Raw genomic sequence first — 14,059 nt, 5'->3', positions numbered from 1 at the left:
GCGGCACGGCTAGCATCAGTGTCGTATCTGTACCGGTCCTTGCTCCCCCTTCGCCAACCCACGCTAACCAGTATGATGAAGCATGGTCACACAAGCCCTATGCTTGAAACAGTATGGGGGAGGCCTTCGTCCAGCAGAGCATTGGCAAAGGGCTGCGCAACTATTATTATTGCCATATATTAAACCTAATATTTTGCTGAGCTCCGCTCGGTGTATAAACTTTCACTCAGACCTGGCACATTTGGTTCCGATGTTGTATATCATCCCGTGATTTTTATTTCCTTGAGACGGTGACCTAAAGGGAGATTTAAAATTCAGTGGTGCGAATGGACCGAGTGTGAGGATAGGATGAATAACTACACATTGCAACTGATTAAGTTATTCAAAGTCGTGTCGGTACAAAATAATTTGTCTTTCACATTCATGCCGTTCTTTCTGAATGAATACTAATCACAGTATCCTGCCACTGTTATGATTACTAAGGCTGCAATTTACAAGACATTATATATACACTTACACTTCGGTATTCTTATCAAAGAATCTCAGAGCAGAATGGGGAAGAGCTAGAATGAAAACCCAATAAAGTGGGGTTAATTTCTTCTCGAGGGTCACTCCAGGGGCACGTTTGGCCAATTCCTTCGTAAATACTATTTTCCTCGTTGGGGTCTACGAGAAAATCCAAAGAAAAAAATAAAACGAGAACTAATGGTCCGTTGATTTACCTAAGATCGTGAGACAACAATGGGCCACACAGGACTTTGTTGTTTACTCTGAATTCAGTTAACTTTGTGTGCTTTCATTTACGAGCAATAAATTATTCTCATTACCCTGTTCCCTTGCACTGGTCAGTGTGGCTCCACAGAGAGCGCTTAATTGGCAATTCCGAATTCGGTTATTTCTGTAAGAGCAAGAGCATGCGAACGCATTTTATGCACTCATATAGGCATTGCATAACTTTGGAGAAAATTGCAAATGTGGTTTAATTGCCAATTTGTGTTCATCCCCGGTCGCCTTCACTAGCGCCGTGACGGTACGACCATCTGACGCGAGATTGTTAAAACTGATTTCCGCTCCATGTGAGTTTGTTGACCGGATGCCAGACAAGCAGACTGCATGGAAACTACATTTTAGCACTCATCGCTGTGAAGTACGGAAGAGGGCCGGTGGGGGGGGCTTGTAGTCCGGGGGGGTTGGGGGGGATAGCCGAGGGCGATACGAGCCTAACAGAGATGCGAGACGCGGGATACGATATGCTTGGGGGAGATGGATGATGAGGAGGAGGAGGTTCCGAAGGTGGTGTGTGTGTGTATGGTGCGCAAGTGCACACCCGGTGACATACAGCTCTATTTACATCTCAAGGCCAAACATCCTTCTGCCCTGAAGTACGTGAAGACTTTCTGCTGGAGTCTCTGACCCACGTCCAAGCAACGCCGCCTACGCCGTTGGGCCAGAGAGAGTGATGGGTGCGGTGAGGGGGACGAATGCACACCACTGACACAGTGGGGGGTGTAGGCGCTGTAACTGGACAGCATGAATCCCCCGACAAAATGATTGATTCATTGTTATATTTTTTCGGCCCCATATATGCAGGGATTGTATTGGGCGTGGCTTTTTGCCAAATACGGGGTTTTGGGGCGTGTTCTTGTCCAAATAAGGAATACTGGACCGTGAATCGTCAGAAACGATACGGATGTTTCAGCAGCAAAGCGATGCAAAGTTCAATCAATGATCGATCATAGCTCGAGCACTGCTCCGATGAAGCCCATTGGTAACATTTTTGACTGTTAATCCCCACATTGACGACCATTGGCTGACTGTATATTAACATAATGCATCATTCATTCTGTCGGGGATTCATGATGTCCTGTTACAGCGTGCACCAAGGAGGTGAGTAGGCTGAGTTACCGACCGCTCCGTTCGCATCTTCAGCGTCCACCGTTGGTACGGGACTTTGTTGCGATATCAGCGGTGCCAAACAACAGCAGCGCGACCCACCCCAGCCGGGATGAATGGAAGCACCAAAATGTTGTGGCCACTCAGTGTAAAACCCCCTGGCATGTGAGCCAAGGTTGTGGCTTCAGCCCAACGCGGTTCCCTACATCATGAGGTTTGCACCCAGCGATTCATTCTTCCACCTGCCCGTGTCCGTCATTCAGAGCCATTACCGTGGCAGCCTTGGCACCCCCGTGACTTGTGACATTGTTTGTGGAGCAAACGTCAATAGTTATTTCAGCAGTGCCACACTTTGGACGTGATAGTCTGGATGCATATATATTAAACAAAGTAAATAGATTTTAAAGTGACCATCTATCTCATCGTTGTGTCTCGTCGTATTTCCAGCGCTACATCTATATATGTAAATATTACATAGGTGGACTGCAGAATATATATTTTAATTATATACAATCGGTTACTTTCAACAGATTCCTACGAATCTGTTCATCTCTGAATTCAGTTAACTTTGTGTACTTTCATTTATGATCAATACATTATTCTCATTATCCTGTTCCCTTGCAATATTCAGCACGGCTCCAAAGACACCAATGAAGTGCCATTGCTAAATTGGGTAATTCCCACGAATAGAATATTAATTCCCACGAATAGAGTACGGTACAAAGCAAATACATACAAAGATGTGTGTTAATAATTTAACGAACAGATAATAAAAAAACAATTCGTCTCATTATGCGTACATTTTTTTCTCCAAATTGACTGGCATGACATCGAACGTAAAGCATAACCCTTGAAGCAGTGCTACCTCGTGAGATGATTATCTCGCTATCTGCTCACACACGGGCTTTTAAAAGCCACGTCTTGAACATCTGTAGTTTAACTGTAACAAACTGCCACCTTCCTCTCCTCTCTCCCCTTCCTGCTGACATCCGCATTTCTCAGTTGCAAGCCGGCTAGGGGAGGGCGGCGGTGGATACGAATTGGCCAATTGTAAATTTGGGCCCTTTTTTTCTCAGGGTGTTTTTCCCCCCACCACCACCACCCTCCTCTGTCTCTTCCACACTTCGTTCCACGGGTGCAGCTGCTGTTATCGGTATTTGCAGACACCCAGCCCATTTCAACCCATGCCCGAGTTCTGAGCACTAACTGTCAGTGACGCATTCATCAGGCGTGACTTACAACTCAACAGTGGATTAAAGGCGGCCCAGAAATTCGAAGGGCACTGACAATGCGCGTAGCATGTTTTTGTTTGTTCAAAATTGCCTTTGCTCTGAAAAGATGTCGACAGCCTCACTATTCTCTCTCTCTCTCTCTCACACACACACACACACACGCCGAAACATGTCTCTAACCTAATGACGAACTTTCAACAAAAATCTTTTACTGCCTGGCGAGCCCAATTTTTCGGGAAAAATTCAGGACAGTGCCATTATGGGATGAGAGGTCCGCCGGGTATCAGCTGGCAGATCAGTTTCGACTTTCACAAATGCCCCATGTGCTGGCGTCGGGGAGAAATGGATGGCGCTCGGGTAGAATGCGACGCACAAATCACAGCGCAGTGATTATGTTATGACAGGCAAACAAAAATTACTTTCACGGGTGAAAAATCCAATTGGTTCTAAGTTACCACATCCCATCAGCACCGTTATCTGTGTAATGAGTCTCACGCATTTAGGACAGAATAATGGTGCTGCTTCTCTGCGCTGCAGATTTGGCTTGTGGCGGTGGCTGATACGAAAGCGGCTCGGGGTTCTGCACTTTAACGTCTCGACGTGAGTGTTGTTTTCACCCCCGAAGGTCCTCAACGGGCATGCGGCCGGCGGTGGGAAGCGGCCATCTGAATGATGCACAAAAGGCATTTTTTTTTATTTTACTCACCGGAGAATTTCTTTTCTCGTAAAGTAGCTGCAGTCCTGAAAAACATAAAGAGATATTTTTGGATGAGCGATGTGACGCATCATCGAAACTCCGATTATCACGGTTGGCTACGTACGGTACGGAAGAATTTCAACATATACACACACACACATGCATACACACATGCAACACTATTTCAAAAAAATGGTTTCTTTGTGCGAATGTCATTTGACGGTTTTGTTTTGTGATACGTTGTCGAGAGAGAGACCTGTGTGGACGTGGATTTCAACGTAAATATGTTGTAATGAAGTGGTCCTTTCGATAAATCACCTGCATAAAGCTACACGGTGTACAGTGCCTACCTTTATCCTCATTTGCATTTGGGTTTAGTCCACGTGGTAGTTGTATGACAAAATTATCGACATTTGGCAAACAACCACCATGTCGCCTAACCCAAAAGACAAATGTGGATCATTGAATTGTCTACGAAAACCTACTTTTTAAGTGCCTACCTTGATTGAATGCTGGTTTTCATCATAGGGACCCTTTAAATGCTCAAATGAGTTGTCGATGTCCTTACCGTGACAGTAGATTAGGTAATTTCACAGTACCAGTAATTATACGCACCCTTCACTTGTTTTAAAAATGAAATAAAAATAAAACATGCATGTATAAGTAAACAAAGCCATAAACCACGTCGGGTGATTTTATTGGCTTTGGAAAGACACATCAGAATAAATCATGCCAGAGTTTTTTTTCAGTTGATTTATTTTGGTATAGCCCTGTGAGCCATTCGGCTCTTGAATCGGGTGCAACCACAACAAACAAAAAAACTAAAAACACCAACAAGAAAACATCTTACACATAAAGCAGAGTAGCTGCTTTATGTGAAATTTTAGGAGGTATGTTGATGAACTATTTATTTGTGTTTTTTTAAATGAACAAATTTATTTTAAAATCGAGTAAGCGCTCTCTTATTTTGCTAATGGACTATTTACAAGAAGACCATATTTGGAGAGACCGCTCATGCAAACTTGGCCCGTGCATCCACTTCTTCCTGCGGTCTGTTGTCGAGTGCTCTTGCTACACAAAAAAAACGCGTGGTGGAGAAATCGCTTCACGTTGCAATGTCCAGGGTCAGTGGGCCATCTACCACCCAGCCTCCTGGCCACATCAAGCAATGTACTGTTGTCAATGACAACGGGGCGACGAGCCTCTTCTGGCTCTCTGTTTGAATCCTACGAGTAGCAGCACCCCCCCCCCCCCCCCCGAGCTGTCCGATGGCCTGTAATGCCATAAAAAAGGAATCATATGACTGAAAATCACGGGCCAACTTTAGCCTCGGCCCTCGTCCAATAAATGAATCGATGATAAATTATTCCCGTTCCACGCACAAGCACGCACGCACAATCGTGCGCGCACACACACACACACGGACGCACATGCAAATACAAAGATCCCCCATCTAGACTTTAATAGACCGTTGGGGCAAGTGCTGTTAGCGAGCACCTATGAAAGCCGGCGTGGCACGCCTAGGTGGTCAGCACCACGCCCGGCCACCATTGTCTCTCAAGTGTTGATGTTTACACTCCGCATGCGATACTAATTCAATGCTGAATCAACCTAGCGGAGGCCGAGGAGTGGTTCAGATATTCATCACTGATATTGGTCGTGAGCGGGAATCAAACTCGGGTCGCCGATTTAAGCAGCATGCTAACCATTGCAATACATAGTCCCTACAAAGACAAAGATCACTCGTATATCCTTAACAGACTGTTGGGGCAAGTGCTGTTAACGAGCACCTATGAAGGCCTGCACGACACACGAGGGGGTGGGTGGCCAGCACCACGCCCGGCCGTCTTTGTCTCCCAGTGGCGATGTTTAGACACCGCACCAGGTACTCATTTGAGGCTGAGTCGACCTAGGGGAGGCCCAGGACCGGTTCAGATAATCGTCACTGGTGTTAGCAAGCGGGAATCGAACTCTGGTCGCCGTGTTCGTAGCGCAGCGCACTAACCGCTACACTACTGCTCCCCATTTCCTACACACACACATACACCTGTGTGTGTGTGCGCAGCGCTGAACCGTCATGGAAGTGATGACCCTTAAAAATAACACAATCAGAAATAAAGCAAACTCCTTGAAATCTTTTGCCAGCGGAACGAAACTGAGTGGGAGAACATCAAGCAAAGTCGTTTTGGGTTTGGCGATAAAATGGGCAGTTGCAACACTGTCTCCAGCCTCGTGTGTCGCTGGCCCAAAACTACTTCATGGTAGTATGGCTAGGAAAGCCTAAACACGTTGGGTTGGAGAACGTGAGTGACAAAATGGTTCTGCTTGTAACAAAAATTGTCTTTTGTGTCAACGTCAAATGGGAAAATAATTCACCGGATGACGCGACAGTTTATTGGCAGACAAGCTTACGTTTTTTTTTAATGCATAACAACTGCACTTTAAGAAGATACAATTTCCTATAAATAATGTGAAATGGGTTAAGTGATGAGTGTTAAATTACGTGCATCAGAAAATGGCCTCAGTGTAAATGCAGTAAAAAGATTAGTGTTAATGGTTGGGAAACATGTTGCAAATATTTAAATATCTAACCACTGTGTACAAAGATACATTGGCAATGTGGGGGGGGGGGGGGGTGGGAGGGATTCATCATGTTATTTCTCCATTGTTTTTATTGATTCAAAATAGGTTTGATATTAAAGAGAATCAAAACAACTAACGTATACGATATTATATTCTAATTGTGAGTTGTGCACACATTAAGTGGTGGTGCTGAGCTGCTAAACAACAATAATTGCCTAACGTTGGCCTTACCTGATAAAATAAAACGCGTGAATTATCTGGCAACGTGGTTTTCGTATGATCGATTCTCATAAAAAAACAGAAAACCCTGGCATCGTGTGATGGAATTATCCAGGGAAACCTTACTGAGTCTCAATACTCTTTCTTTAGGAGAATCATGCACTGTCAATGATTGTGCAATTCCTTTTCAAGAATGTTTTTTTGCATGAGGAAGGACGTTTGAAAAACGGCTCCCACACAGGGGATATGTGTTGCCAGTAGAGAGCAATGCAGCAAAATCCAATATTGTCTTGTACTCTGCCGCAACGTTTATGCATCTCACCTTCACCAACTCGCATTGACCAGTGTGGTGGTGCACAGATGACCTGCGAGATGTGGGCCTCAACCAGATTAAAAAAACTGTACATGAACATACGTACAAGGGCATAACGCTGAAAGGTTCACACCGGTTCACGAACCCACTACGAAATCAAAGGGCTGTAGATGCACAGGCAAGGGAATAACAGTGAAAAGTTCCCACAGACCGGTTCAAAAATCCACTACGACTTTAAAGGGCCGCACATGTGCAGACAAGGGGGAAAACACTGAAAGGTCTGCACAGACAGGTTGACGAACCCACTTGCACATAAACTATCCCCGCCTGAAACATAATTGCCCAAAGTGGGAGAACGTTTCACTCTTCAAATGGGGCTTTGAAAGGAAAACGCTGCCAATTTCAAAGTGAAGGTTACGCCCCGCGGAGCTCGCCACGTCACGGACAAATAACTCCTGCTTTGGGCTGGCAGTGTGTGTGATGGCTCACTCCATCTGCCCTGCTGAGCCAGCACCAGCGCCGGGTAGGGTGAGGGCGGTCCACCAGAGCCTTCGTCGTGCCCCCCCACCACCACCACCACCCCTCCCAGAGGGCCAGAGCGCCGGGCGTGACGGTGCTCTCCCACCCCTCGCCACCTCCCCCCCGCTCCCCCCCCCCCAACTTCAGGTCACCCACAAAGTCCCTAAGTGTGCCGTGTCTGCTCTAATAGTCCTCACATTTTCGGGTGTAAATGGAAATTTATTTTAAACATCGAATCTCCCACGGTTGCAAATTTTGCTCTGGGCGTGGTAATAATTGGTGGAGGTGAAACAATGATTCGACCGTTTAAATCGATGAGGAATGGTTTTAAGAATGGTTTTGGAAGCGTAATGCGCTGTGAATACAGTGACATGAGTTCTAGACCTGGCCACGGCTAACATCAGTGGCGATTGATATTCTGAGCTGGTTCAGGGCACACAGCCCCTTCACCAACAAGTGCTGACCGGCGTGAAGTATGATAATAAATCCCCCATGTATGCATGTTGAATGTCTTTCGTACCGTACGTAGCCATCCGTGCTAATCTGAGCGACATGGGAAGGCCTTCATCCAGCAGTGGATTGACAAATTGATTTAAGTGATACATTGTTATACTGGGATGCAGAAAAAAAAACCGTGGAAAGATGGCACGGGGTTTATAATATTGTGTGTGCGCATGTGGGCTGATCAAGATGTACAAATACGGGCTTTTATGTTTTGTTTTGTTTACAATCCAGAACAGAATGAGAACATCCTCATGCCATGCAGATAGTGGAGGTTATATGACTATACTTCACCACGCAGGTCATTCTAGGTTGGTGAAGGCGGAGAGAATAGGTATGGTACCATAGAAGTACAGTACAGACATTTATTTTTCTGCACTGCCCTCTGCTGATAACCACGTGGCATAGCCCCAAGGCCGCCTATGGCAACCTAGTCACATATATAGGAAACGGCGCGTTCCGGGCAATTTGCTCATAGGCTGATTATATCTGCACAGGACTATAAATTACAAACTCCTAATCGGGGTCACGCTGTCTGGAATTGTAGAAAAAATACTGTGCTATAGTCCGTACTACCTGGGGTAGTACCTGGGGTAGTACGGACTGGCCGTATACGGTCCAATAGATAATGCACGTGGTTTGAGTTTGAGCACAAGGATAAACGTTCAATAATGAATGCGCTTTTTGCCATCAACGTGAACGGATAATTACACCTCCTCTTACATTGTGCCTGCTGATGCAGTGACAAACACGAGATCCGTTTGGAGCGATATTATATATGTAATAAAATTAATGCCCATTGCCACTCGACTGCTGAATTACCATGCCAAATGGGGAGCTATTATACCATACTTCACCACGCTCGTTCGTGCGGGTTACGATTGACGACTACTACATGACCGTCACTTTCAAATTCATGAGTTCAACGAATGTCCGTTCCCGTATTCCAAAAAGAAAAAAAACCCAACAAACTGAAATGGACATCGTCTAAAATATTCCCTCTTAATAAAACGAGCGTTGGACTGTGGTCATCTCTGTTTTGCAACCATGAGCCAGCAGCTTAAAAGGCTTGTACACTCTATGGTGGAGACCAGCATAGCAGTGGAGACCACTTCATATGGTTCTTTCGGTAAAGTCACGTAGAATGAGAATAAAATAATACATTAATAAAATAAAATAACACAATAAAATTCTCACGACGTTTCGGCCACAACACAAGTGGCCTCCAGACAGGACAGCGCTGGAGCTCCAGCGCTGTCCTCCAGACAGTCTCGTCCCTTCACCTGATGAAGGCCACTTGTGTTGTGGCCGAAACGTCGCGAGAATTTGATAGTGTTATTTTATTTTATTAATTTATTATTTTATTCTCATTCTACGTGACTTTACCGAAAGAACCAAAGAAGATGAATCCTTGCAGTCACGAATGCTTTAAATCGAAATTCAGTGGAGACCACTTCATATGATCGGAATGTTAATTCACAAACATCATCCTCATCAATAAATAACAACCTCAGCCGCATTATATACACACACAGGCACTGTAACATTTATAACCAAGTTTAAAACCAAATATTTGGAAACGCCGTAACGCATCTCTCCGAAACTGCATTTCATCATTTCACAACTCCATTCTCATGAGCCACAATTTACCTGCAAGTTGTAACGTTCAATCAGAGCAACTAGGTTAACATTTGCACGGGTGCGCACATCCTCACCGCCACCGCGGCGTCGCCACGCAAAGAAAACTCGGCGCGACTCTCTTCTAAGTTGCCGTGCGACGTTAACGCAGCGCTTCTTTAACCGCTACTTCAATCGACATCACCCAAAAATCTGCGGAAACGCTCCCGCCCCCCCCTCTCGCTTCTCTCCTTCCTCTCACCTGGTAGGCGTCCAGCTGCTCTTCTGTAAAAATGGTTTGCTTGTTGCCCATCTCGGAGTAGCGCGGGGGGCCGAGGTGGCGACGCACCGCGACATCACCCAGCCGCTTCTTAAGAGCTCCCACCAAGACGGACACACGGAGCGAGAGGAATAGCGCGCGAGCCTCTGGCCGCTACAGCCCGCTCGCTGGCTGGACGGGCGCACACTGGGAGGCGAGCGTGCATAGCGCACACCCTGGTCACTCGCCGGGGTGTAATAGGGAGGGACGTTGCGGCAACTACAGTGCAGTACTTTTTCCTCCCCTTCTTCTTCTGCTTCTGCTTCTTACATCAAATAAATATATGGGTGCGAATGTACACCAGCGACGCAAGGTACACAGAACCAAAGCTGTCTAACCACACGTGGATTGAGCTGCTCCGCTGGAGCTCGCGGCGCTGCTCTTTACACGGCAATGATAATAATGCCCTGCAAGTGTTTGCGAGCGCACGTTGATTGAAGGGGGAGGGAGGGTAGGCGGGGTGGGTGCGGGGCGGGCAGGCGGGCGGGCGGAGTTCTCGCGGCGCGCTCGACCGTTCAGGTCAGCACCATGGACAGCGGCGGCTCAGAGGTGCTCAGCTCAGTATTTTCCAACGGCGGCAATACAGCGACCCTGCCACTGTGTCATATTTGTCGTCATTATAATCTTTTGTTTCTCAACGCTTCTCTCTCCTCTGCATGGTTTTAATATTGCGCCTGCAGATGCACAATTCTCACCTTCCCCGTTCATATTCGTTGTCTAATCTCCCGCTGTTCTTAGGAATAGGTTTTACCCTTTTAACTGGCACAAAAAACTGACACCTTTATTCAAGGCATCATGTTTGCAATAACCACAACACAAGCAGTCAAAATGCAAACAAAAAAGACAACTCTGATACTAATATGCACTGTCCTTGTGCCCTGCAAGTGTTTGCGATGCACTGTCCTTGTGCATATTATTATCAGAGTTGTCTTTTTTGTTTGCATTTTGACTGCTTGTGTTGTGGTTATTGCAAACATGATGCCTTGAATAAAGGTGTCAGTTTTTTGTGCCAGTTAAAAGGGTAAAACCTATTCCTATATCTTGTTTCTGGCAAAGGAGGTCTCATAATGTAAATCCCGCTGTTCTTCTTCCCAATGTCATCTTTGCCTTCGGTACAATTGTCATCTTCTCATCGCTACATCCTCTTCGTCTTGATTTTTTATTTTCGTATTCTGTCTCCCGCTCTCTATTCCACAATTTTACTCTCTTTCACATTCTCAAAACCCGTTTAGTTCCGGTGCTATTTCACCATTTTGTGGGTCTATAGTTGCGTAGTATATGGTTAAAAAAGGTTTTTTGTCAAAGTATTACATTTTAGCGTAAACACTTAAAGACAAACATTATTTTTTTTAATTTAAACAATTGTAATCTTGATGACTTAGTGTTTAGCTTACAGACAACCGATGCGAATGCTGCTTAAGCAGAATTATGCACACCAAAATAATGTAAAAGAAAAAAGTGAAGTGTAGTCAATTGGTTAGCTGAAGATGACTCCAGTCAGAATTACACAAAATACGAATATAAATTTTACGTCAGTCGCATTAACCCACCTATCTACCCCCGTCGACCAAAATATCCCGCAGAATATCCGTCGTTCCAAATGTCGAGATCGTCTCAGTCACAATATATACATTTTAGAAAACCTTCATGTTTTAATTTAGTGTTATTGGGTGGATGACGGGCATACAGAGAGTTGCAACATTTTGTGGCTCTCACAAAATGCGTGAAACTCCTAACCCCACTGGGCCCAAGAGGTGGCCACGAGATGGCAGCACAGCAAACGGTTTGAATCAATCTGTGCAGACCTCTCAGCGTCATTCCCTCATTAGTCTGATGGGAGTTCTCCGGGTACTCCGGATACCTCGTACGTGGGCATTGGCTAAACATCCCAAAGAAGGTCTCTCCTGAAAAATCAAACGGTCTCAAGACTTCTGGATGAACAACACCTCCCTTACCATTTTCTTTGGGTCTATCGGTTAAGTCACGTAGATAGGTTCAAATAAAATAACAAAAAAACTACGACGTTTCGATCACAACACAAGCGATCGTCATCAGGAGGCAAAAAAGAGGGGTAGGGATCGATCGCTTGTGTTGTGATCGAAACGTCGTAGTTTTTTTGTTATTTTATTTGAACCTATCTACGTGACTTTACCGAAAGACCCAAAGAATATAAATTCCTGTAGTCACGAAAGCGTTAAGTCAAGATACCCCCCTATTAATTATAGTTACAAGATAAAGGGTTGTGCTTTGTTGTTGTTATTATAATTGTGTGTTTGTGTGTGTTGTGGACACGATAAGGATGCAGTTGTAGAAATACAGTTTTGTTTTTGTGTTTGTGTGTATCGAGGGACGGTATAATTTGAAAGAATGCTTGTATTACTCCGTGGGATTAATTTGAAATGCGTGGCATGAAAAGCACAATTATTGGGATGTAAAACGCAGCATAATGTTACGCCTCATAGAAGCCGACGGAGATTATAATTGCAGACGTACACGAAATGTGATAAGCGTAAATCCATATTTACTGTAATCAGCATTAAATATGCCTATCAATCGTGCGAATGTGTTGTAAAATGATTTAGCACAACCTCCAAATTAATTTTCTCGAAGCTACATATTCCTGGGCTGCGTGTGTGTGTGCTTATCTGTACACATAATTATAAGTAAGCACATATTAACTCACGCCTGATTAAACAAGTTTTTAGTTTTCCTATTGGTGGTCCGTCATTAAGCTGAAAGGTAGTTTCAGCACTCAGAAAAAAGTACACTCTGGTCTTTACAATAATCATATGGTTACGTGGTCACCAATGCAGTAAACATGTTTGGTACACTTTGCAAACAAATGTCTATGGCAGGCATTTTCGCATACAGGGTATCCATCGTATGTATCAAATACGGTACACAACCATCTGACAATGTCTCCTTCACGTATCCGTCTTTACATAAAGTCAATTTCTTACACAACCCATCAACCGCACGACCTTCTATGAGTGCGTAAACCCAGTACTGTTGTTTCCAGGCAGGCAAACTCTGGACCTGCTTTCACATCGTGTTGTCTTATCGGTAGCCAGGCATGCTCGATTCAATGCTGATGAACTGCCACACCTTAAAGGCAAGGACTCTCTCCTTATGCTTTCAGCGTCCTAGTTCGACGCTAAATTAAGTAGCACTAATGCTTCTTTTGAGTTAGCGATCATTCATGTATCATTCCTTCACAGCCGTGGGTGTAGTTTTGAATAACGTGGCGTATGACCGTAACGCGATCGTGGTACACGACGTCCGTGCAGTGATGTATATATTTATCCAAGTTGCAGCCAGGCTCAAATACGTATTAATACGTAATAGATGTTTTTTTTTTATTTTTACGCTACACTCCAACTTTACAGAACTGTAATTCTAGATTTGAAGTTTTCGTGACTGCAAGGATCCATACTCTTTGGTTCTTTCGGTAAAGTCACGTAGGTAAAAAAATAAATTAATAAAACTAATTAAATAAAAAAAGTGTTTGCAGGATACGAGTTCATAGTTCGTTTCTTGAGTCGTTCACCTCTAAAGCCATACGCTGGCTCAACACCATCATCAGCGTCGTTGTGACGAATATAAGTTACGAATATAATAACACAATATTGTCCGCTTAACTCATTATGCTGACTGTGTAAATAAGTTTCCACTTATTATATATGTATATTTATACAGAATACGGTATAGGCGAGGAACGGTGGCGCTGTGGTTAGCCCACTGCGCTTCGAATCGGGCGACTTGATTCCAATTCTCGGCCACGGCCAACGACAATCAGTGGCGAGTCATATCGGAGTTTACACGCTTTTATTGAACTCACTCTGTTGTTGTATCCTCAAATCTTGTAACTCAATTTTAACCCATTTCCCAATTTGGTATCGACTGCAAACTTTGTATATTTATGTCATACTGATGACAATACTATATTCTATCATTATATATATTTTTTACATTATTTTTTATATGTTATGTTTCGGCTTAGGTCTAATTGTCCACGGTAAACTGACGTTGCCTGTAATTGACCACGGTCCCCTTACGTTGTGGCAAAATTCGGGGCCACTTCCTGGAGTCGTGGAGTTCTTCCATTGCTAGTACATTTCATAAAAGCGTGTTTTTTAAAGTTAAATTTTTTTAATATTACTTATTTT

The 14,059-nt window shown here is 44.4% G+C and overlaps 1 protein-coding gene across 2 annotated transcripts in view; it reads right to left on the bottom strand.

The window, feature by feature from the left end:
- LOC116939600 (calcium and integrin-binding family member 2-like) overlaps positions 1-10,316 on the bottom strand; it is a 50,050-nt gene extending 39,734 nt beyond the window's left edge. For both annotated transcript variants that reach the window (XM_032948208.2, XM_032948198.2), the window contains exons 1-2: positions 9,837-10,316; positions 3,832-3,866 (exon numbers count right to left, since the gene is read on the bottom strand). In XM_032948208.2, coding sequence (XP_032804099.1) covers positions 3,832-3,866; positions 9,837-9,887 — 86 coding nt within the window. In that variant the 5' untranslated portion in view covers positions 9,888-10,316. The remainder of the gene's footprint in view (positions 1-3,831; positions 3,867-9,836) is intronic.
- Between the last annotated feature and the right edge of the window lie 3,743 nt (positions 10,317-14,059).

This window comes from Petromyzon marinus, chromosome 1, assembly GCF_048934315.1.
Source record: "Petromyzon marinus isolate PM22_M1 ecotype Great Lakes invasive population chromosome 1, UKy_Petmar_22M1.pri1.0, whole genome shotgun sequence".
Classification (NCBI taxonomy): Eukaryota; Metazoa; Chordata; class Hyperoartia; order Petromyzontiformes; family Petromyzontidae; genus Petromyzon; species Petromyzon marinus.
The sequence above is the reverse complement of the archived record's forward strand: the minus strand, read 5'-3'. Positions and strand labels throughout refer to the sequence as shown.